At 44.7% G+C, this 22,977-nt stretch overlaps 2 protein-coding genes across 6 annotated transcripts in view; one reads left to right on the forward strand and one right to left on the reverse strand.

The window, feature by feature from the left end:
* RALGPS1 (Ral GEF with PH domain and SH3 binding motif 1) overlaps positions 1-22,977 on the forward strand; it is an 85,175-nt gene that overhangs the window by 16,372 nt on the left and 45,826 nt on the right. The window lies entirely within an intron of this gene.
* ANGPTL2 (angiopoietin like 2) lies at positions 1,134-16,221 on the reverse strand. Its single transcript, XM_032232467.1, has 5 exons — positions 15,648-16,221; positions 7,340-8,181; positions 3,603-3,796; positions 2,712-2,982; positions 1,134-1,835 (listed from the first exon to the last, which is right to left on the reverse strand). Exons 2-5 carry the CDS (start codon positions 8,142-8,144, stop codon positions 1,636-1,638), a joined length of 1,470 nt encoding a protein of 489 aa, XP_032088358.1. The 5' UTR covers positions 8,145-8,181; positions 15,648-16,221; the 3' UTR covers positions 1,134-1,635.

Here is a 22,977-nt window from a genome sequence, read left to right on the forward strand (position 1 = left end):
TTAACGCACATTGTCCATCAGGAATGAAATAATGAGGTAATAACAGTTTTAAAACTTTACGGTGTTCACTGTCCCTAGGAAGCAACGTCTTAAAAATAATCAATGTTGGTGTTTGCCTCAGCAGAGTACTAGAATTCAGAAGTTCCAAGTTTCTACAATGGGCATTATAGATAAGTTTGCATAATTCTCTTTTAATATGTGTATTTGGCCATTATAGTAAAATACGGCAAATGGTACTGGGTATCCTATCTGTCTCCAAAGAGTTACAGGCTATTATTTTCTTTCAATTTAAGGAAGCATTAAACTTTAACCCTTTCCTTTTGTTTTTAATGATACCAGAATCTTATTCCACCCACCGTCCCAAGTTTCTATTCCCTTATCCAGGTAACACTGTAAGTTGCATGACTGCTGTTTTTATCAGGGAAAGGAAAGTTTTCAAGGGCAACTTAGCTTAGAAGCCGAAATTGTCATTTATATTATCAAAACATTTCTGCAGATGATAAAGCAGGACCTAAGTTATTCCCCAAAGTCTAAAAAAAACCCCAACACATCGATAAGGTAAAGGTAAAGGTTCCCCTCGCACATCTGTGCTAGTCGTTCCTGACTCTAGGGGGCGGTGCTCATCTCCGTTCCAAAGCCGGAGAGCCAGCGCTGTCCGAAGACGTCTCCGTGGTCATGTGGCCGGCATGACTCAACACCAAAGGCGCACAGAACGCTGTTCCCTTCCCACCAAAGGTGGTTCCTATTTTTCTACTTGCATTTTTATGTGCTTTCCAACTGCTAGGTTGGCAGAAGCTGGGACTAGTCATGGGAGCTCACTCCGTTACGCGGCGCTAGGGATTCAAACTGCCGAATTGCTGACCTTTCTGATTGACAAGCTCAGTTTCTTTGCCACTGATCCAACCAGTACTAAGTCCCTGCAACGGATTAAATTAAGAACTGTCCCCTTTTTAAGAGCCTAAGATACCCATGAAACCAAAGACTTTGGCCACCTAATGAGAAGGAAGGACTCCCTGGAGAAGATCCTCATGCTGGGAACGATGGAGGGCAAAAGAAGAAGAAGGGGACGGCAGAAAAGGAGGTGGCTGGATGGAGTCACCGAAGCAGCCGGCATGAGCTTCAATGGACTCCAGAGGATGGTAGAGGACAGGAAGGCCTGGAGGAACATTGTCCATGGGGTCACGATGGGTCGGACATGACCCATCACAACTAAGGACAACAACAAGATACTCATGCTGGCTACAGAACTTCAAAGGATATAATTTCCTGTGTCAAATGGATCTATTATTATACTGTACAGTTTCGAATATGTGCAGGATTTGAGAGTATATCTAACATAGGAAGCATTTTAGATGGAGTGGCGGCTTTCCTGGAATCTCCGTTTGATCTACGGTCCCGTGCCATCTGAAAGTGATTGCGTGGTTCCTTGTTTCCAGACAAAGAGCATTGTCCCCTCCCAAGAAAGCTGCTTGTTTTGGTTCTAGATCGATTCTGGAACAGTCCGATATCCAGGGTCTCCTTATCTAGCAGTCAGTGTGTACAAGATTATCTTACATTCTTTGTCGCAGAGAAGATGGGTTTTCCGGGAAACATACGCAACTCTCCCCCCTCCTCTGGAAGAGGGTGCTGTCTCCTTCAGTGGAACGTGTTAGGATTCGGCCTAATCATCATCACCACTTTTTTCAGGGAATACGATCCTCCCCGGAATTCGGCCCAATAGACTCCATCTTGATAGCGACTCCGGTAATGGCCTCCTCGGTACCAGACGCCATTGAGGTTTGAGTGTGCGCAGGCGTTGTACCACCAGCCCCCTTTTTGATAGTGGGCGCAGTTGCCTGGAAAAGAAATAAGGAGACTGCGTTCAGAATGGAGGAGTTTTACTGACGGAGAGAACGATTTATCAGTGGAACACAGGTTGCCTCCAGAAGTTGTGGGTCTTGCTCCATCACGGAAGGCCTTCAAGAAGAGACTGGACAGCCACTGGGATGGCATAGGGCTTCCTGCCTAAGCAGGGGGTTGGACTAGAAGACCTCAGAGGTCCCTTCCAATATTTATTAACCCTATGTATCCAAACACATTTGGCCAATAAAGAATATTCCATTCTACTCTACTCTACTCTACTTTACTCTACTCTACTTTACTCTACTCTACTCTACTCTACTCTACATTCTATTCTTAATTTCTATTCTATTCTTAACTTCTATTCTATTCTTAACTTCTATTCTATTCTTAATTTCTATTCTATTTATTTTTAATTTCTATTCTATTCTATTCTTAATTTCCTTTCTATTCTTAATTTCTATTCTATTCTTCATTTCTTTTCTTTTCTGTTCTATTCTTCATTTCTATTCTATTCTTCATTTCTATTCTATTCTTCATTTCTATTCTATTCTTCATTTCTATTTTATTTATTTTTAATTTCTATTCTATTCTTCATTTCTTTTCCATTCTTAATTTCTTTTCTATTCTTCATTTCTTTTCTATTCTTCATTTCTTTTCTATTCTTCATTTCTATTCTATGCTTAATTTCTATTCTATTCTTCATTTCTATTCTATTCTATTTATTCTTCATTTCTATTTTATTTATTCTCAATTTCTATTCTGTTCTTAATTTCTATTCTACCCTACCTTACTCTATACTCTACTCTATTCCCATTCCCATTCCATATAAGCTTTAATGCACATTCCCTCTGAATTCAGGTTTTTTGTACCTGTGTATACATCATGGTCTCTATCCAGTGTGGTGAATTGTTTTCCGTTGTGCCACGTAAAGGAATCTCCTGCATTCCCGTTGTATCGCCCCACTCGCAACTTATAGAATTCACTTTCCGGCTCTAGACGGAAGCTGGCGTATTCCGCGAAAACTTTGCGTCCCGACCAGTCCTCCATGGTTACCAACAACTTGTAGTTGCCTTGGTTGGTCAGCCAGTAAATGTTTTCCAACCCCAGCCAGTACTCTCCATCGATGTTACCAAACCCTTGCTACAAGAAAACAATAACAACAACAACAACAAAGGCAATGAATGATCCTCCAGTATTGATTTTACAAATAAGATTCGCAAATCATAGGTAGCGGTGGTGTAGCAGTTGTTAAATTTCTGCGACTCTCAATGTTTTGGGGGCCAAGGTAATTGTAAGTTTTAGTTGTGCACCACCCAGAGTTGGTCTAAGCAGTCTCTAAATTTGATAAATAAATAAAATTGGGCAGCCATTTTGCAGAGATCGGCCTGGCAGCGCTCCAAGCCAGAGAAGGTCTGCGACTGTAAATCCTCCTTTGAAAGACTTTGCTGGATGGGAATGAGAGGAATTCACAATAACTTAATAAAAGTTTTTTTTTGTTGGGACCAGGAGTATGTTTCCTGCTCTCGGGAAGCCTCAGTCAGAACAGGTCAATAAAAAACTCAAGAGGGATAGGAGCTGGATCGTTTGTGGCAACATAAAGTCTCTAAGCTAATGATACATTTAACTCCACCTCCTACCTCTGCCGTTCCAGACCTACAAAGTCGAATGCTCGTTCTCGACAAATTTCCCTCGTAAAAAAACCCCGTGACTCTAGAGAAGATTTCCCTCCCTCGCTGAACGGCGTCATGATTGAGCCTCACCTTATACGTTTCCCAGTTCCTGAAGAAATTAACCGAGCCATCCAAACGCCTTTGAATTACGGTCCAGCCGCCGGGGTCTTGACGCTGATCGCACCAGACCTGCATCAGTCGGTTGGCGTTTTCAGGTTTGACAAGATAGATGGAGCTGGTCCCGTGGCCGTCTTCTAGAGCTTGTAAACAGTCTCGCCAAGGACCTGATGGGAAATAAAAAAGAGAGCATATGTCTGTCTTCTACGGCGCATCATCTCGATTCTAGACGGAGCCCGATGAAGTTTTCTGGCAGGTTCTTGTTTTATGAGCACCAAACACCGTTTTCCTTGCTAAATTCTGGCCTGCGGCTTTCTACACTTAGAAGTACAGTCTTGTGTTTTATGGCTGGGGAAAAAAAATGATAAAGGATGAAAAAGGAAGCAGTGAAAATATATTGGGCGTGAAGTAAATCCCCTTGGTACTCTTTCAGTCTTAGAGGGATGTTGTCCTTCATCAGTGCCAAACACTTTGGTAGCATCACGGTAAAACTATGTGGTATTTTACTACCCTGTTTCCCTGAAAATAAGACCTCCCTGGATAATAAGCCCAATCGGGCTTTTGAGCTCATGTGCTAAAATAAGCCCTTCCCTGAAAATAAACCCTAACATTATCAGTGCTAGCCATGGCTGATGTTCTAATTTATTTCTTTTTTTTTATACACATACTAGCCGATAACCCGGCATTGCCAGGGTATTTATTTATAGGGGGAAAATGTCCGGACCAAACATAATTTCTAATGTTGGATTTTCCTCCTTACCAGAGGGAGCCTTCTTGTGGAGTACTGCGAAGCCGTTACCATGGCAACTCCACTGCACGGTCCTGTAGAAGCCATTTTATGGCAGTACAGTAGAAGCCATTTGAAGGCACAACAGGCTGTATCTTAACAGTACACACACCCAAGGGGTTTTAGTTGTGTGTTACCCACACAGTATTTGTTTCCAGAGAGTAAGTTAACTTCCAGATGTTCCAGAGTTATGCAGAGTTACGTGTGTGTTTGTGTGTGTATGTTGCATTTGTGCTGATAAATAAATAAAGAGAGACTAGTATAGATCTATTTCAAGCTATTTGGCTCTCAGCAGCTAGCCATACCCTTACTGGGATTCGAACCTGGGCTGTTTTTACATGTTAGGCAGTTATGTTAGCCTCTAAGCCACAAGCTCTCCTCTCCTTATCAGCTGAGCCAAGGAAATAATTAAGTGTTATATCAAAACACCTGGTACATCCAAATAACACTTAACACGCTAGCTGATTAGAGCTAAATAGCTTGAAATAGATCTGTACTAGTCTCCCTGTATTTATTTATCAATGTAAAATGCTTACGTTTAGATAAATGTCCACTTTTTAGAACTTTAGGAGAAAGGATTATCACTGGCCGCCCAGGTATTGTAAGATTGTTTGGAATCTCCCTTAAACACTCTGTGTGTGTGTGTTTGTGTGCACGCGCGCGCGCACGTGTCTGTACGTGTGTCCTTCTGCACTTGTGTCAGTCACACTTTATGCACTAAGCTTCATGCTGCAGGCAGAAGTAGAGGAAGGAGCCATTTAACAGATTTTTTTTTTAAAAAAACATCGTTTCACATATTAATGTATCTGACAAGGTCTGGCAGGCGGAGCTGTTGGCATCCTCTCTCGGTTTCTGAATTATTTCCCAAAGACAAGAGTTTTCCACTCTTTTTTTTTTTTTAAACCAAACTGGTTTAAACACATCGTAACTCAAAGTATGGGGTTTTTTTTCCCTCCCTTTTTTTCGGATAGTTTTCGCTAATTAAGATTTTAAAAAATGGCTGTTGGTGATTTCACAAAGTTCTGTTTGACTAAGAGTCCTGTTCTCTTTCATCGTCTTTTTAAAAGTTTCTTAGGTGAAAGAGAAAGGGGGAAAAAAGAGGGAGGGAAGGAGGGAGGGAAGAAGGAAGTAAAAGAGAAAGGATGGAGGAAGGAAGGCGATGGAAGGAAGAAAGATAAAAAGAATCGAGGGAGAGACAGTTAAACCAAGAGTTAATTTATCCTGCCAGTTGAACACATCATAACTCAAAGCACCTTCTCTCCTGATAGTTTTCCCTAATTAAGATTTTAAAAAATGGCTGTTGGTGATTTCATGTAGAAGTTTTGTTTGACTAAGAGTCCGGTTCTCTTTCATCGTCTTTTTAAAAGTTTCTTAGGTGAATGAGAGAAAAAGAGAGAGAGAGAGAAAGTGCTTTTCATGGTTGTTTATTAAGAACTCTCTGGCATTAGCTTCCCCTCCTGGGAATCCCACTTATAACCATTCCTTTGGGCTTATTAATCTAATTGTTCAGATTCAATAAAGAGAGCTTGTTTATCCTCTGAACTGTAATAACCCCTTCTCCTTCCCCCTCAAAAGCTCAGGGTTCTTTCCCCCAGATTTAAAATCCTTATGGCAAAAAAAACTCCCAACAAAAAACAAGATATTAAAAATATCAGGAGGAGAAATGCAGTGCATTGCATGACATTAGAAGAGTAGCTGAGAGGGTGGGTTTCTCTGGGTTTTTTTTTTTCTCTTTCCCCTGGCTGATGAAACCTTCCCAGCGTAGCCCTTAGCTCCAAGGAAGTTTTCCATAATTGGATCAAGGAAAATAAAGCTCGCCCTGTGTTCCCATCCAAAGAGTAGGAGGTAGACTTCCCTAAGGAGCTACGTGTAAGATGGAGGGGGAAGCAGATCACTCTTCATGCTAAGTAGAACGGAAGGTAGAATTGGGAAGGGGAGGGGAGGGGAGGGAAGGGAAGGAAGGAAGGAAGGAAGGAAGGAAGGAAGGAAGGAAGGAAGGAAGGAAAAGAGAAAGGATAGAGAGAAGGAAGAAGATGGAGGGAGGGAAGGAAGGAAGGAAGATTAAAAGAAGGGAGGAACAGAGGGAAGGAAGGAGATGGAGGGAAGAGGAGATGAAAAGTGGAGGAGAGGGAGGGAAGGAAGGAGATGGAGGGAAGAGGAGATGAAAAGTGGAGGAGAGGGAGGGAAGGAAGGAAGGAAAAGAAGGATGCAGGGAAGGAAGGAGATGGAAGGAAGGAAGATTAAAAGAAGGGAGGAACAGAGGGAAGGGAGGGAGGAGATGGAAGGAGGGAAGGAAAAAGGGAAGGAGGAGATGAAAAGCGGAGGGGAGGGAGGGGAGGAAGGAAATGAGATAGAAAGAAAAAGAAAAGAGGGATGGGGGAAGGAAGGAGATGAAGAGAAGTGAGGGAGAGGGGAGGCAGGGGGAAAGGAGCTGAAAAGAGGAAGAGAAGAAGAAATGGAAGGAAAAAAGAAAGGATGGAGGAGAGGAAGGGAGGAAATGAGATGGAAAGAGGGATGGAGGGAATGAAGAAGATGAAGAGAAGTAAGGGAGAAAGGAGATGAAAAGAAGGAGAGAGGAAGAGAAGGAAGGACAGGGAGAGCAGAGGGAGGGAAGGAGCAAAGGAAGGAAGGAAAGAGATGAAAAACCAGAATCCCTTAACAGCCATCTTACTAACTTAACAACTGTAGCAATTCATTAAACAACCGTGGCAAGAAAGATCGTGAAAATGGGGGGGGGACTCACTTAACAACCGTCTCACTTAGCAATAAAAATCTTGGCCAAGGACCACCGTAATGCCAATATGACCACCGCCCGGCTGTCTGGAAGAGAAATTTGGATCTTTTTTGCCTCCGTAACACGAAGGCTCCCTGCATCCAGTCCGTTGTCCATACTGGGGGAAAAAAACCCGATCGGTTGACCCACCTGACGGCTTGTCGGTCGAAGTTGGGACGCTGGTGACGGGTGGCATAGTCGGGAGGCTTGGCGGCAGAGCCTTCAAATTCTGGTCGCTCTGTATTTCGTTGGTGGATATTTGGTTGGTGATGCGATTGTACGTGGGCGGCTGGTAGACGCGATTCGGCGGCTGCTGCGGCTGGAGGACCGTCTTGAGGCCCGGCGTTCTTTGGCAGTGCTCTTCCAGCTGGGCGATCACTGTCGATTGATTATTGGCGATGGTGACCAGGGTTTGGTACTTGTGCTCCAGGTCCTTATACTTATTAGCCAGCTGCAGCATATCGGCTGTCTGGTTCAAGATCCTGTTCTCCAGCTGGGAGAGCTCCAGTGCGTTGTCCCGCTTCCGGATGATCTCGTGCAGCAGCTGCATGTACAGCTGGGTGACGCGGGAATTCATGTTGCGGCTCTCTTTCCGCAGCAGCTTGACCTCGCTGACGATGCCGCCGTCCACCTCCACCAGCTGCTGCAGGGTCTCTATCTGCCTCTTCTGCTTCAGGAGCTCGTGGTTGAGAAGGTCCACCTCTTGCTTGTTGACCCTGTTCTCTAGGAGGATGGCATCCGGTTCCTTGGAGTTCACGCAAATGGCCCCAGTTACCTTTTGCTGTGGGACAATGAATGTGTAGGTGCATTTCTCCTGCGCCTCGCTGGAGCGCCTGTATCGGTGTCCGTAAACGAATTCTCGCGTCCCTCCTGCCACACGGCTTTCGACACCTTCGGGCTTCTGAGCGTTGATTCCCACGGCGGCCATTAGCAGCCAGCAAACCACTGCCTTCATTGTCCTTAGTTCAGAAGGGACGGATTTATTTTATTATCTGCAGTCAACATAAAACAAATGGGAGATAGTGAATATAGCGATAACAAGAGCCCTTAGACTTATGTACCGCTTCATAGTGCTTTACGGCCCTCTCTAAGCGGTTTACAGAGTCAGCCTCTTGTCCCCCAACAATCTGGGTCCTCATTTTACCCCCGTTGGAAGGATGGAAAGCTGAGTCAATCTTGAGCCAGTCAGGATCGAACTCCAGACTGTGGGCAGAGTTCGCCTGCAATACTGCATTCTAACCACTGTGCACCATGGAAAGGAGGGAGGGAGGGAGGAAGGAAGGAATTGGAAAAGAAAGAACAATAGCAATAGCCCTTAGACTTATATACCGCTTTACAGTGCTTTTACAGCCCTCTCTAAGCAGTTTACAGAGTCAGCATATTGCCCCCCAAAGTCTGGGTCTTCGTTTTACCGACCTCTGAAGGATGGAAGGCCGAGTCAACCTTGAGCCTGGTGAGATTTGAACTGCCAAATTGCAGGCAGCCAGCAGTCAGAAGTAGCCGCCTGCAGTACTGTATTCTAATCACTGTGCCACTGAGGCTCATAAATAAATAGACAAAGGGTCCATGGAGATTCTCCGTCATCCAGGTCACAGCTGTCCCAAAGATGCATGTTTTTTCCAAGGGGCAACGGGACTTTCTGGTTTTTCCCTGGAGACGTTTCCCTTCTCATCCCAGAAGCTTCCTCAGCTCTGACTGGATGGTGGGGGATGGAAGGGTTGATACTCCTTGCCGGCAGAGATGGTTGTTTGTGTCCTTTTTAGAGAGAGATGTTGAGGCCGCTTGGAGGTGGCCTCAGGGTGACCTGAGTGGGGCCAACGGGTGTGGAGTCCGCACAATTCCAAGAAGGCACCACACCCATTTGCGCTGGACAGGTAACCCTGAGGAGGCAGATAAAACCTCCAAGTGGCCTCAACTCTCTAAAAGGATGCAAATGACCAGCTGTCTGCAAGGAGTATCAACTCTTCCATTCCCCACCACCCAGTCAGAGCAGAAGAATCTTCTCGGATGAGAAGAGACACGTCCTCAGAGAAAAACAAGGAAGCCCAGTTGCCCCTTGGGGAAAAAAAGCACTTTGAGACAGTGGTGGGTTCCGGATCCCGGTGCGACGGGGCCCGGCGTCCACCACATGAATGCATGCAGCACGCGTATGCATCCTTACCTCCTGCAACACTCCGCAACGCCTTCGCAATGCTCTAGCTGCTCGGTGGAGTGTCGCGCAGGCACCGTACACTCCATTGCCCGTGTGCGGAAGCGCCGAAGAGCTCAAATACAGGTAAGGAGGGTAGGCGAGGCTGGCCCTCCGGAGCACCGTCCCGGAACAGTACCCGGTGCTCCCAGCACGCACCGGTACGCCCATACCGGTGTGTACCACCTGCAACCCACCACTGCTTTGAGATGAATATCCAGTAGCACCAGAGCAATCCGAACAGAGCAGCCTGTGTTAAAACATTAACTGATCTTTAGCAAATGCCTCCAAGTAGGGAATGGTTGCTTTAAACCACGGCAGAGTTGGAAAGAAACAGTTGTCCCTTTGTTGAACCACGCAAAGGAATCTGTTCCTCCCGTTGGCCTGACTGAACCTTCCAGAAGGTTCTGGGAAACCACCAGACGAGTTGGGTTTCACAGGGCTGTGGTTCGTTTAGTGGCGGCATTGAGCCTGTCCGGGCGAGGTAGCTGTCGGGGGCTGGTGGTGGCAATCTGGGAGATGAAGTCCAGGCAGCTGAAGATGGCCAGGTTTTTGGAAAAGACGTTTGTTAGATGCTTGGAAGGACCTTATTATAATTTCTGTTTGGGAGTCGAGCATTGAGGGCTGTCCACATGGACCTCTCAAATTCCCGCAAGACTGAAAGGCCCTTCGTGGTTAAAAGCAGGAAGGTCTCTGGAGGACGTGGAAGATGGAGCAGGCTAGCCTCACATCAAAGCTTCCTCCCACCACCAACTAGTTAAAAAACTGTATAAACAGGAAACGGAAGCCGAAATCACAGCATCTTCTGCCCCCCAGGGAGGGTGAATCCTCGCAATTGGAATGGTCCCTCTCCGTATTTATACTTACTTTCTTTCTTTCTTTCTTTCCTTCCTTCCTTCCTTCCTTCCTTCCTCTTCCTTCCTTCTTCCTCCCTCCCTTCTTGTCTTCCTCCCTCCCTCCCTTCTATCTTTTTTTCTTCCTTCCTCCCTCCCTCCTCATCTTCCATCCTCGCTCCCTCCTTTCTTTCTTCCTTCCTTCCTCCTCCCTCCCTTCTCATCTTCCTTCCTTCCTCTTCCTTTCTTCCTTTTTTCCTTCTTCCTCCCTCCCTCTCTTCTCATCTTTCTCCTTTCTTTCTCATCTTCCTTCCTTCCTCCTCCCTCCTTCCCTTCTCATCTTCCTCCCTCCCTTCCTTCTTCCCTCCTTCCTTTCTCCTCCCTCCCTCCCTCTCATCTTCCTCCTTCCCTTCTTTCTTCCCTTCCTTCCTTCCTTCCTTACTCCGTCCTTCTTCCTCTCATCTTCCTCCCTCGGTTCTCATCTTCCTTTCTTCTTTCCTTCTTCCTCCTTCCCCTCCCTTCTCATCTTCCTCCCTCCCCTCTTCCTCCCTCCCCTCTTCCTCCCTCCCTCCCTTCTTTCCTCCCTCCCTTTTGTAGATACCTGCCTATCTACTGTCTCCTTGGAGGCTTTTGAAAGTTTTTGCCAATCTTGTATGAGAAAACTGGCATGATAGAGAGATGAGAATTTTTAGAAACGTTTTAAGTAACTACCAGCTCATTTAAGCCCTCATGCTGCCTTAACCTGCTCATACATCTCCACGCCTCTTTCATTTCTCCTGTTCTCTAGTTGCACATATTTATGCATCTCACATACTTTCATTCTCCTTGGGCTTGGCCTCAACCATCCAAGGCAGTTTAAACCTGCTCACGATATATTAATAAGCCTCCTGCAATTTTCCTACTTACAAAGATGTCTTTTTTTAATCTCCCCAGCCCTCTAGACAATTCTTCCCTTTTTTCTCCTTCCCCCCCCCCCAACGCAAGATAATAATCTTTTCTGTAACTTTCCAAAGGGAAATCTTGACAGAACTTTGCTGCTTTTTCTTTTATTGGGATGAGTATTTTTTCAGTGATCTCTGCCTGAATAACTTGGCATAAAAAACAAACAAACCAACATTTCACAATTGCTAGACAGGATCCCAAATGGTTTCCTTAAGCTTCTCTTTTTTTTTTCAGGACCTTTAACAAAAGACTCACAGTTCGTAAAGAAATAGGAATTCCAACAGAATCCAACAGTCAATAAATCCACTGTTATAGAAACTAGATCGGGACGCTGTGGCTCAGTGGCTAAGAGGCTGAGCTTGTTATTCAGAAAAGTTGGCAGTTCAGCGGTTCGAATCCCCAGCGCCGCGTAACAGATTGAGCTCCTGTGACTCGTCCCAGCTTCTGCCAACCGAGCGGTTCGAAAGCACATAAAAAATGCAAGTAGAAAAATAGGAACCACCTTTGGTGGGAAGGGAACAGCGTTCTGTGCGCCTTCGGCGTTGAGTCATGCTGACCACATGACCACGGAGACGTCTTCGGACAGCGCTGGCTCTTCAGCTTTGAAACAGAGATCAGCACCGCCCCCTAGAGTCGGGAATGACTGGCAGAGATGTGCGAGGGGAACTTTTTTTTACCTTTATAGAAACTAGAATTTCAACTTTTCTGATTAATCTCCAAAGGGTGAAATAATTCCAAGGAGGAAAGTTTTATATTAGTTAAGGAAGTTGCTGAGATTTAAATTTGATAGATCTCTAGAAGAAGAGTGTGGAGTAAAATCAAGAAGATCCATCTCTCTGAATCGATAAATTTGCCCAAGAATTAAAATTAAACTGCATAGTGATTCAAGTAGAGGAACAAAAAAATAATAATTCGTGTATATAGCTAGTTAATGAATTTTCTTTTCCTGTTTCATACATAGAATTTCAGCCCTGTTTTTCAAAAGGCAACTGGACTTTGTTTTTTCCTTGAAGTCATTTCGCTTCTCATCCAAGAAGCTTCTTCAGTTCCGTTTAGAACTGATGAAGCTTCTTGGTTGAGGAGCGAAATATCTTCAAGGAAAAAACAAAGTCCGACTGCCTTTTGAAAAAAAGCACCTTTGGGACAACCAGGACTTGGATGACCGAGAATCTCCATAGGAAATCATTTTTGTTTTAAGATTTGTTTGAAACACAAGAGTTATCGTGGGGTTTAATTAAGCTAGATATGATGGATGATTTTCTTTTCCAGGTGTATTTTTGAATTACTTGTTAAAATTAAATACGAAGAGTTTTTGCAAGCTTCCCCAGTTTTGACAGCCCATATTATATAGGATCCGGAGCAGTGGTGAAATTCAAAAAAATTTACTACCAGTTCTGTGAGCATAGCGTGGCAGGGGAAGGATACTGCAAAATCTCTATTTCTACCCCAGGGAAGGATATTGCAAAATCCCCATTCCCACCTCTGTCTCTCTCTCCCTCCCCCCCCCCTCTCTCTCGTGTGTCTCTGTCTCTCTGTGTCACTTTCTCTATTTCTTTCTGTCTCTCTCTCTCTCTCTCTCTCTCTCATGTGTCTCTGTCTCTCTGTGTCTCTCTGTCTCTCTGTGTCTCTCTGTCTCTCTCTCTGTGTCTCTGTCTATCTCTCTTTCTCTTTCTGTCTCTCTGTCTCTGTCTCTCTTTCTCTCTGTGTGTGTCTCTCTTTCTCTCTGTCTCTCTGCCTGTCTCTGTCTCTCTCTCTCTGTCTCTCTCTGTCTCTCTCTGTCTGTCTGTCTCTCTCTCTCTCTCTCTGTCCCTCTCTTTCTCTGTCTCTCTCTGTGTCTCTCTGTCTGTCTCTCTTTCTCTTTCTTTCTTTCTCTCTCTCTCTCTCTCTCACTCTGTCTCCAGACACTTTTATTTACGCTGGCTAACAATCTCAGCTGTTCTCTTACAAATTCTTGGGCTCACGATTTTATCCCCCGGATTTGTCATTTAGGAATGTGATTTTAAAAAGGGTTACAAGAAAACTTTTTCCAGCAAAGAGGAATGACGTTTGCATCCACGAAGATAAAGCACAAACTGAGCAGCATGAGATGTGTATACCGTACATTGTTAGATGCACAGGCACCAGAGCTCACAACACAATCACACACCGATTCCATCTCTGTAGCCCTGGATGCCTCTTGCTCTCTTTAGCAGTTCTCACTATGCTTTGTCTCTCTTAGTTAAAACACATTCAGAACACCGAATAACAGAGCTGGAAGGGACCTTGGAGGTCTTCTAGTCCAGCCCCCTGCTCAAGCAGGAAATGCTATACCATCTCAGATAAATGGTTGGCCAATCTCTTCTTAAAAACGTCCAGTATGGAGCACCCACAACTTCTGGAGGCAAGTTGTTCCGCTGGTTAATTGTTTGTATAATTCAGCTAATAGGAATAGAGCTGGAAGGGACCTTGGAGGTCTTCTAGTCCAACTCCTTGTTCAAGCAGCAAACTCTAAACCAGTGTTTCTCAACCTTGTCAACTTGAAGATGTCTGGACTTCAACTCCCAGAATTCCCCAGCCAGCGAATGTCAAGTTGTCAAGTTGACAAGATTGAGAAACACTGTCCTAAACCTTCCCAGACAAATGACTCTCCAGTCTCTTCTTAACACCCCCAGTGATGGAGCAACCCCGACGCCTGGTGGCAAGGAGTTCCACTGGCTAATTGTTGCCACTGACGGGAAATTCCTCCACATTTCTCGGTTGCTTCTCTCCCTGGTTAGTTTCCATCCATTGCTTCTTGTCCTGCCTTCTGGTGCTTTGGAAAATAAGCTCAGAATTCAAGAGAGAGAGAGAGAGAAATATTTCTTGCTTGGGTCCTTGTTAGCTTTTGAAAAGTTTTCTCGCCTAACAATCCCGTAACGAGTAAGATCTGCTGGCACTCGGCAGCAAATCTTCACGTCTCAATGAATGAAAACATATAAAAGGCCCAGTGTTCCCACCATGTGGCATTTCTTCCAGGGGGTCGGAATATAAATAAACCACAGCCTGTATCCATCTATCAACGCGCCACATTATAAGACCCATTTGATTGGGGGAAGGGGGTGTGAAAAGTCGTAAAAAAAAATCTCACCCACATAAATCACAATACTGTAGGATTTTTGGAAGGAAAATAAAAAAAGACACAGGTTTTTCTGAAGTTTTAAACCTCATCTATTAGGCGTGCATCCTAGTCCTGGATTATTACTGCCTGTTTCGTTAAAATCTTTCGGGGGTGTGTGTGTTTGGGGGGGAAGGACATTTTAAATAGAATAACAGAATTGGAAGGGACCTTGAAGGTCTTCTAGTCCAACCCCCCGCTCAGACAGGAAACCCTACACCACTTCAGACAAATGGCTATCCAATCTCTTCTTCCAGTATCGGAGCATTATCCAATCAAAACTTCCAGTATTGGACCATCCACAACTTCTGGAGGCAAGTTGTTCCATTGATTAATTGTTCTAACTGTCCTTAGTCCTGGGTTGCTTCTGTCCTTGATTAGTTTCCACCCATTGCTTCTTGTTCTACTCTCGGGTGCTTTGGAGAATAGCTTGACTCCCTCTTCTTTGGGGCAGCCCCTGAGATATTGGAAGACTGCTATCCTGTCTCCCCTGGTCCTTCTTTTCATTAAACTAGACATACCCAGTTCCTGTAGCCGTTTTTCATATGTTTTAGCCTCCAGTCCCCTAATCCACTTTGTTGCTCTTCTCTGCACTGTTTCTAGAGTCTCCACATCTTTTCTACATCGTGGCAACCAAAACTGGACGCCGTATTCCAAGAGGTTGCAAAACCCTCTTCAACTGTAGCCTCAAACTTCACCCTTGCCATCTCGTCTTAGTACCGTTCCATCAGTTATTTGCCAAATATTCCACTCTGCTTAGTTTAGATCAGAGGTCTTCAAACTTGGCAACTTTTAAGACTTGTGGACTTCAACTCCCAGAATTCTCCAGCCAGCCCCACAAGTCTTAAAGTTGCCAAATTTGGGGAATCCCTGGTTTAGATACATTTAAAAACAAACAAACACCATTGTCCCTTGTACGCACAGACACTGCGGTTTTTGTTAAAGTTTTACTTAAAGGAGCGTTGAATCGGATTCGTGTGTCAGAGGAAAGCGAAAATCCGATTTCCCGGACCATAACACAACAGAAGGAGAAGAGACACAGGTCCGTAAAGTTGTTAGCGTTTTGAAAAGCAACACATATTTTAAAACACATCCCATGAATTAAGAGTTTTAAAAGTTTCGGTGTCTTAGGCTGTGGTTTACAAACCGTCAAAACTCATTTCACAGATGTAGTTGATTCACAACTTTGGCATTTCAGTGTCTTAGGCTAAAGTTTATAAACATAGACGCTGAAGTTTTTAAAAAAAAAATGAAAGGAAACAGCGGAGAAAATCTTAGCATTTGAAAACTCCTCTGGATTCCTTTTGCTAAAAATCCCTCCTCAGCCTCCCGTAACAGCTGACAACCCGAAGAAAAACTTACCGAAAAGCAAGCTTTGTTTTCCAAAGCTTTGTTTTTTTGGCTCTGCAAAATATCGTATGGCCAACCGATTATCCTGTTAAATTGCAAAATGTTGCTCGTATCCTCCTTTTGCCCTCTCTTTTTCTTTTTCCCCTTGAGGTTCTTTCCTCCAGCTTCAAGCTTGCATTTTTTACTATTTCTCCTTGATGTTTCCTTTTAAATCAAGAATCCACCAGCCCGGTTCATCCCTGGAAATAAGGACACGATGCCAAATAAACATAGCAAAACATAGAAGCCCAGCTTCTACGGCGGGGAGAATAAAGTTCTGGTTGTAAAGCAGAGCAAGGGAAGGTTTGACCTTCCTTATTATGGGAATCCGTCTCCCTGGACGCTGATCGCCGGGTCCATCCGTTGGAGCGGAGGAACAATAGGCGTCCTTTTCTATTTGCAAGGTCTTCTGCCTCTCGGTGATTCAACTCTTCAGTTACTCCAGCTTGATATATCGGCTCCTTTGTGGTGGGTAGGATGTCCACGGCGGAGGAGGGAAGGGATGACAATCGAGCAGTGCGGTGAGCAGGAACACGTTCTGGTTGGGTAAACCTCCATTTACACCCACCCACCCACCCTCCCATCAAGTCAAGGAGCCACACCGACAAAGGGGAAGACCCCCGAGGGCCTCCTTCCACAGGGCTGGCTGGAAACGGCTTTTTTTTTTTTTGCTGTGCCCAGTGAGGTCACAGCTCGGGGAAATCAAACCGTGCGGTAGACGCCCTCGCCCCCCCCCCCTTCCCTAAACTTCGTCAGGGCCGAGAGAGGAGAGATGACTTAAGAGAGAAACATTGGGTGGAAATGTTTTCAATTTTCTTCTTTTCTTTGAGGCTTCTGTTCAAGGCAGGATGCGGCAGTTCTGCACTTGGGGGGGGGGATGGGTTATGTAAGGCTCTTTTTTTTTTTTAACGGACCTGCCTCTCTAAAGTCTGGAGTGGGAAGAGGGTGTGTGTGTGAGTGAGAGAGAGAAAGGGGTCGGCGTTTAGTACTTGGCATGGAAGGTAGGGGCTGTTTTCCTAGAAGGATTGCCAAAGATCTGGCTTCCTGGTTACGTTTGAAGGTATAGATGGAAGATAGGTAGATGGGAGGGAGGGAGAAACAGAGAGAAGGGGAGCAAAGTAACAGAGTTGGAAGGAATCTTAAAAGATAGATAGATAGATAGATAGATAGATGGATGGATGGATGGATGGATGGATGGATGGATGGATGGATGATAGATAGATAGATAGATAGATAGATAGATAGATAGATAGATAGATAGATGATAGATAGATAGATAGATAGATAGATAGATAGATAGATAGATAGATAGATAGATAGATGCATGCATGCATGCATAGGTACATAGATAGAGAGATACAGAGATACAGAGATAGATGTTACATTGTAGAGATAGATAGATGATAGATAGATAGATAGATAGATAGATGATAGATAGATAGATGATAGATAGATAGATAGATAGATAGATAGATAGATAGATAGATAGATAGATGAGGGAGGGGGAGAGAGAGAAGAGCAAAGTAACAGAGTTGGAAGGGACCTTGAAAGAAAGAAGATAGATAGATAGATAGATAGATAGATAGATAGATAGATGATAGATAGATAGATAGATAGATAGATAGTTAGATAGATGAGGGAGGGGGAGAGAGAGAAGAGCAAAGTAACAGAGTTGGAAGGGACCTTGAAAGAAAGAAGATAGATAGATAGATAGATAGATAGATAGATGATAGATAGATAGATAGATAGATAGATAGATAGATAGATAGATAGATAGATAGATAGATAGAGGGGAGGGAGGGAGGGAGGGAGGGAGGGAGAGAGATAGGAGAAGAAGAACAAAATAAGAGTTGGATGAGACATTGAAGGGGAGAGAGAGAGGGAGGGAGGACAGAGAGAGAGAGAGAGAGAATGACAGAGTTGGAAGAGACTTTGAAGGATAGATAGATAATCATATTTGATACCAACTTAACAGTTCTCCAATTAAGAAATAAAAGTCCTTATAACTAAGCATTTATTAGAGATTAAGTCATTGATCCTGTACTAGAACACAAACTAATACAAGAAGCTAGAGATTGGCTGATCTTTTAAGAGAAAGCAGACAGTAGGAGCGCAAAGCCAAATAGTTACTATATTCTTTTCTGTATAAAGCCCAACAAGCTAGCAAGTTTCTGCATTTTGGGAATCGACCTAGAAGAAAACTATATTTGGGAACTTTTGGGACATGCAGACTATGTACATTGACGTTTCCTACGAAACCGGACGAAGATCTTAAGAAGGCCATTTCTATAGATTTGCTGGCCTGTTTTGAAATAGGTCAGGATTAATAGTGGAAGGAGGATAAGGTCCAGCTATTTGAGGGGCTGGTTGAAGTTATCGCCATGGTCTGCCGAGCAGATGGAATTAATTTTAAACACGGAGTCAATTTGTTGGGTTGACTTTCTACTTAAGTCTAGCTAAATTGGGATCATCGTCACTGCATTCTTGGTCTGCCGGTACCCAAATTCCGTCTCTAGCAGAAGCTCTACTTCGCAAGCCGCGAAAAAGACGGGACAGGAGCAAGCGAGGAGTGTTTTTCTTCGGTCTGTTTCGCTCAGGGCCCTCCTTGCGCCAGATGCTCAAGCGCCAAGCATGACATTATGCAAGCGTGTCTATTTTCAAAAATCATCTGCAGTTGTTACCAGCTGAGGCTGGTTCTTGTCTTCACAGGGCTGGCTGGCCAAAGGGCTGTGTTCAGCCAGCCTCACTGAGACAGAGTCGGGAACAAGATTTTTAGTAGGTAGCAGCTGTCCAACATGGAATCAGAGAGCATTGAATTATAAGGGACCTTGGAGGTCTTCCAGTCCAGCGGTCACCAACTGGTCATCTGTTGACCCACTGGTAGTCCGCGAGAAAATGTTGGTGGTCTGCAGAAAAATTATTTGCATTTTTTAGATTGCACTAAATTGTGGGTCCTCAAACTGGGCTGGATACATGCAATGAATGGTTGTGTTGCTGCAGAGAGTCTCCCCCTACGGAGACTTTTTGTGAGGGTCAGAGGGGGGGCAGAAATTTGACTTGGGGTCTCCTTCAGCCTCCTGATGGGGGGCCGAGGTGGCACAGTGGTTAGGGTGCAGTACTGCAGGCCACTTCAGCTGACTGTTATCTGCAGTTCAGCGGTTCTAATCTCATCGGCTCAAGGTTGACTCAGCCTTCCATCCTTCCGAGGTGGGTGAAATGAGGACCCAGACTGTGGGGGCGATATGCTGACTCTGTAAACCGCTTAGAGAGGGCTGAAAGCCCTATGAAGCGGTATATAAGTCTAACTGCTATTGCTATTGCTTTGGGCGAAGGCTGGAGGGAAGAGCCGCTGGTGGCGAAGAGCCGCAGGGCCTCGTTCCAGTGGGACTGCATCATGGCCTGGAACTGGCTGACCATCTCAGCCCACTGAGCCTCCAGGCGCCAGCACCTGGCCTTGCACTCCCTCAGGTCTTCCCTCTGCTTGGAAAGCCTATGCTCCTAGTCCTCAGTGAGGTGCTTCTGCTGAGCCACCTCCTCAGTCAGATCCAATTTGAACAACAGCTGTTACTGATGATAATAAAGGAATCATTTATTTGAATTAGACTGCAAATTTTAAGTCCAATTTCGGAGACTTAAATTTTTAATTCTAAGTCTTTAATTAGGCTTAGAATTAAAACATAGTTTAATTAGAATGGTTCTTAAGGTTAAAGGTAAAGGTTCCCCTCGCACATGTGTGCTAGTGGTTCCAGACTCTAGGAGGCGCTGCTCATCTCAGTTTCAAAGCCGAAGAGCCAGCGCTGTCCGAAGACGTCTCCGTGGTCATGTGGCCGGCATGACTCAACGCCAAAGGCGCATGGAATGCTGTTCCCTTCCCACCAAAGGTGGTCCCTATTTTCCTACTTGAATTTTTTAATGTGCTTTCGAACTGCTAGGTTGGCAAAAGCTGGGACAAGTCACGGGAGCTCACTTCGTTACATGGCGCTAGGGATTCGAACCGCCGAACTGCCAACCTTTCTGATCGACAAGCTCTACGTCTTAGCCCCTTTAGAATGACTCTTAAACACCTCCAAAGCCAGTCCATTTATGTTACTGCCATGTGCTAGTCATTCTTTTGTTCTCTCCGTGATGAAATGATGGAGCCAGAGACACATATATGACAATCCCCCCCCCCCTTTTATACAAAATGTCCTTTCAAGCGTAATTATTGCCCTGGAAATGACTTTGGCATTTCTGAAGTTCCTGCAGCTGTTTTGGAGCAAGATCCCAGCTAAACAAATGAGGTAAACATAAGTCACCGATGTGCAGATTAAACTACGAGAACTAATTTCAGCTTTTTGTTTATACGAAGCATTCTTTCGGCATTGTCTAATTGCAAGTACGCACGGATTACAGTAGTGACTAAGAAGCGTATTAATTTTCCCAAACCTTTTTGGGATGGGGAAAAAAAAAATTAAATTGTGCCGCGGATGAATGTTGCTTCAGGCTGATGGGAGTCTTAAGGGTGGGGTGGAAAAAATGTAGATTTTTTAAAATAAAAAAAACAGGCCCTATTTAGCAGTAAGAGATACACAACCATTGGAAGGGATATTGAGGTTATTGACTCACCCCAATTTAAATCGTCCTGGTTGTACTAAATTTGTAAACTCAAAAGGGTGGTAATAAGATAGGTAGGTAGGTAGGTAGGTAGGTAGGTAGGTAGGTAGGTAGATAGATAGGTAGATAGGTAGATAGGTAGATAGGTAGATAGATTGATAGATACAGACGATAGATAGATAGATAGATAGATAGATAGATAGATAGATAGATAGATAGATAGATGATAGATGATAAATGGATGATAGATGATAGATACATAGATAGATAGAATAGATAGATGATTGATAGATAGATAGATAGATAGATAGATAGATAGATAGATAGATAGATAGATAGATGAGAGAGAGAGAGAGAGAGATCACTGCTAATATAATACTGTGATATATTACTACCTTCTCTTAATAATAATGCTATCATTATGATGATTAATATTACTCTGTTCTTTTGCATGTACACTTCTGTACCAAAGACAAATTCCTTGTGTGTCCAATCACCCTTGGCCAATAAAAATTATTCTATTCTATTCTATTCCACTCCACTCCACTCCATTCCACTCTACAGGAGTTAGCATTAGCAGTGCCAACTGTACACAAAAAAATTGTGGAAAATATGTCCCATTACCGCAGAGTGTTTCAGTTGGTTGGTTCTGGAGTTTGATTTTACTTCTAGTGCTAAATGGCTAAATATTGGGGGACGAAATCTGGATATTCAAAGAAACGAGTGGTATAATGAAATTTGGAGTATGGCAACAAGTGATAAATTATACAGTGGACATAAAATTTCCACTTGGGATGATCAAAGCAAACAATTTTACAAAATCAGCGTTGGTGGAAGGCAAAAGGGACTGAACCTACTCAAGAATATAGGTTGCTTTGGAGGGGATAAGGGGACAAATGGAAGCTAGAACAATTTCCTTCTTAAGAAGGAAGCCAAGGAATTGCAGAGGGTCGAAGCCTTCCGAGGCGCCCCCCCACCCCCCAGCAAAAAAAAAATCTCACTCACTGATGAAAACCACGTGGCTGCCCACGTATCGGCCAGCTTATTGTTTGTCTCGAGCCATCATGAAATAGGACTTGTCTAGGTGGAAAATATTTCCGACTGGGGAGACAGCTGCCCATGAGCTCACTTTCTGGAAAGGATCCCAAAGACTTTTTCTACTTAAGAGTGTTCTCTCCCTCCACCCCCCAAAAAAATATTGCCTGTCCTCCGCACGGTAGCATGTTCAAGAGCCAGGAGTTTTAGGAATCAACTTTGCCATGCTTTCTTTGGCACCGCCAGCAGGCTCGGTTCTGGCTTTGGCCAATGCTCCACGTCAAGCAATTCTGCCTTTGTGTTGATACGACACAGGCTCCTTCTCAAAACATCCCCTGTTTGCAGTATAAACACACTCGGTTTCATCAATCCCCCCGCAGGACAGATATTCCAGTGGCAAACCCTGGAAAGTTATCAGAGGAACTGAATTGGAAGGGGCCTTGGAGGTCTTCCAGTCCAACCCCAACACCCCCCCTGCTCAAGCAGGAAACCCTGTAAAACATCAGATGAATGGCTGTCCAGTCCCTGCTTTAAAAAGCTCAAATGATGGAGAAGCCACAACTTAGTTCCACTGATTGATTGTTCTCACTGTCAGGAAATGTCTCCTTAGTTCTAAGTTGCTTCTCTCCTTGATTAGTTTCCACCCATTACTTCTTGTCCTGCCCTCAGGGGCTTTGGAGAATAGTTTGACTCCCTCTTTGTTGTGGCCACCCTTGAGATATTGGAAGACTGCTATCATGTCACCCCTGGTCCTTTTCTTTGTTAGACTAAACTAAAGTGGAACATAGAGTCATAGGGCTGGAAGGGACCTTGGAGGTCTTCTAGTCCAACCCCCTGCTCAAGCAGGAGACCCTCTACTGTTCCCGACAAATGTCTCTCCAGTCTCTTCTTAAAAATCTTCAGTGATGGAACACCCCCAATTTCTGGAGGGAGGCCATTCCCCTGGTTAATTTTTCCCAATGTTCCTGAAAGTGTGTCTTGCAGTTTGGGTTTTTAAAAGGAAATTTGGCCCGCCTTGTTGCGATCTTTAAATTGCATCCCCTGTTTGAAGCCTTTGTCCTGACCGAGGCTTCCCGAGAGCATGAAGCCAACTCCTGGTCCTGACAAAAATCACTTTTATTAATTGACTGTGAATTCTGCTCCTTCACCTCCAGCAAAGTCTTTCACGGGAGGATATACGGTCACAGACCTTATCTGGCTTGGAGAGCTTCCCAGGCCGATCTCTGCAGAACTTGGAGAGTCAGGAACCAATGAAGCGAACTAATGGTCTCTTGCAAACTCCACTCCCCTTTCGCTCTTCTTTTATTTCCTCTGGGAGGGGCCATTCACCATCCACCTGTGACCTTACTCCCAAGTCCACCCCTGTTCTTTAGCTGTTCCCTTCCTCTGGCCACTCTGCGCATGTGCACACTGGGAACAGGCTCCAGCTGTTCCTCTGCCTCACTGATGTCTGACTCCGAAGGCAGCTGATAACTGGCCCTCTCTCTGCCTCCAACGCAGAGCCCTCATCAGAGCCTTCCCCAGACTCCAGGACTGGCCCATCTTCCTCCCCAACCTCTTCACTGTCCGAATCTGCTTCCAGCTCCACTGGCCGCTGGCCACTGGCCACAACTGCCGTTTCTGTCTGTCGACATTTTAACCGTGTTAGGCGGGCAGCCTCGGATTAAGGAGGTGA

This window comes from Thamnophis elegans, chromosome 16 (genome assembly GCF_009769535.1).
Source record: "Thamnophis elegans isolate rThaEle1 chromosome 16, rThaEle1.pri, whole genome shotgun sequence".
NCBI lineage: Eukaryota > Metazoa > Chordata > Lepidosauria > Squamata > Colubridae > Thamnophis > Thamnophis elegans.

Bases quoted from the DNA above. Each gene is read 5' to 3' on its own strand.
- ANGPTL2 (XM_032232467.1), bottom strand. From the start codon at position 8,144: ATGAAGGCAGTGGTTTGCTGGCTGCTAATGGCCGCCGTGGGAATCAAC. The intron at 2,983-3,602 runs GTGAGGCTCAAT...GTTTTCTTGTAG, and splicing joins GGAACTGGGAAACGTATAAG to CAAGGGTTTGGTAACATCGA. The intron at 1,836-2,711 runs GTACAAAAAACC...TTTCTTTTCCAG, and splicing joins AGACCATGATGTATACACAG to GCAACTGCGCCCACTATCAA.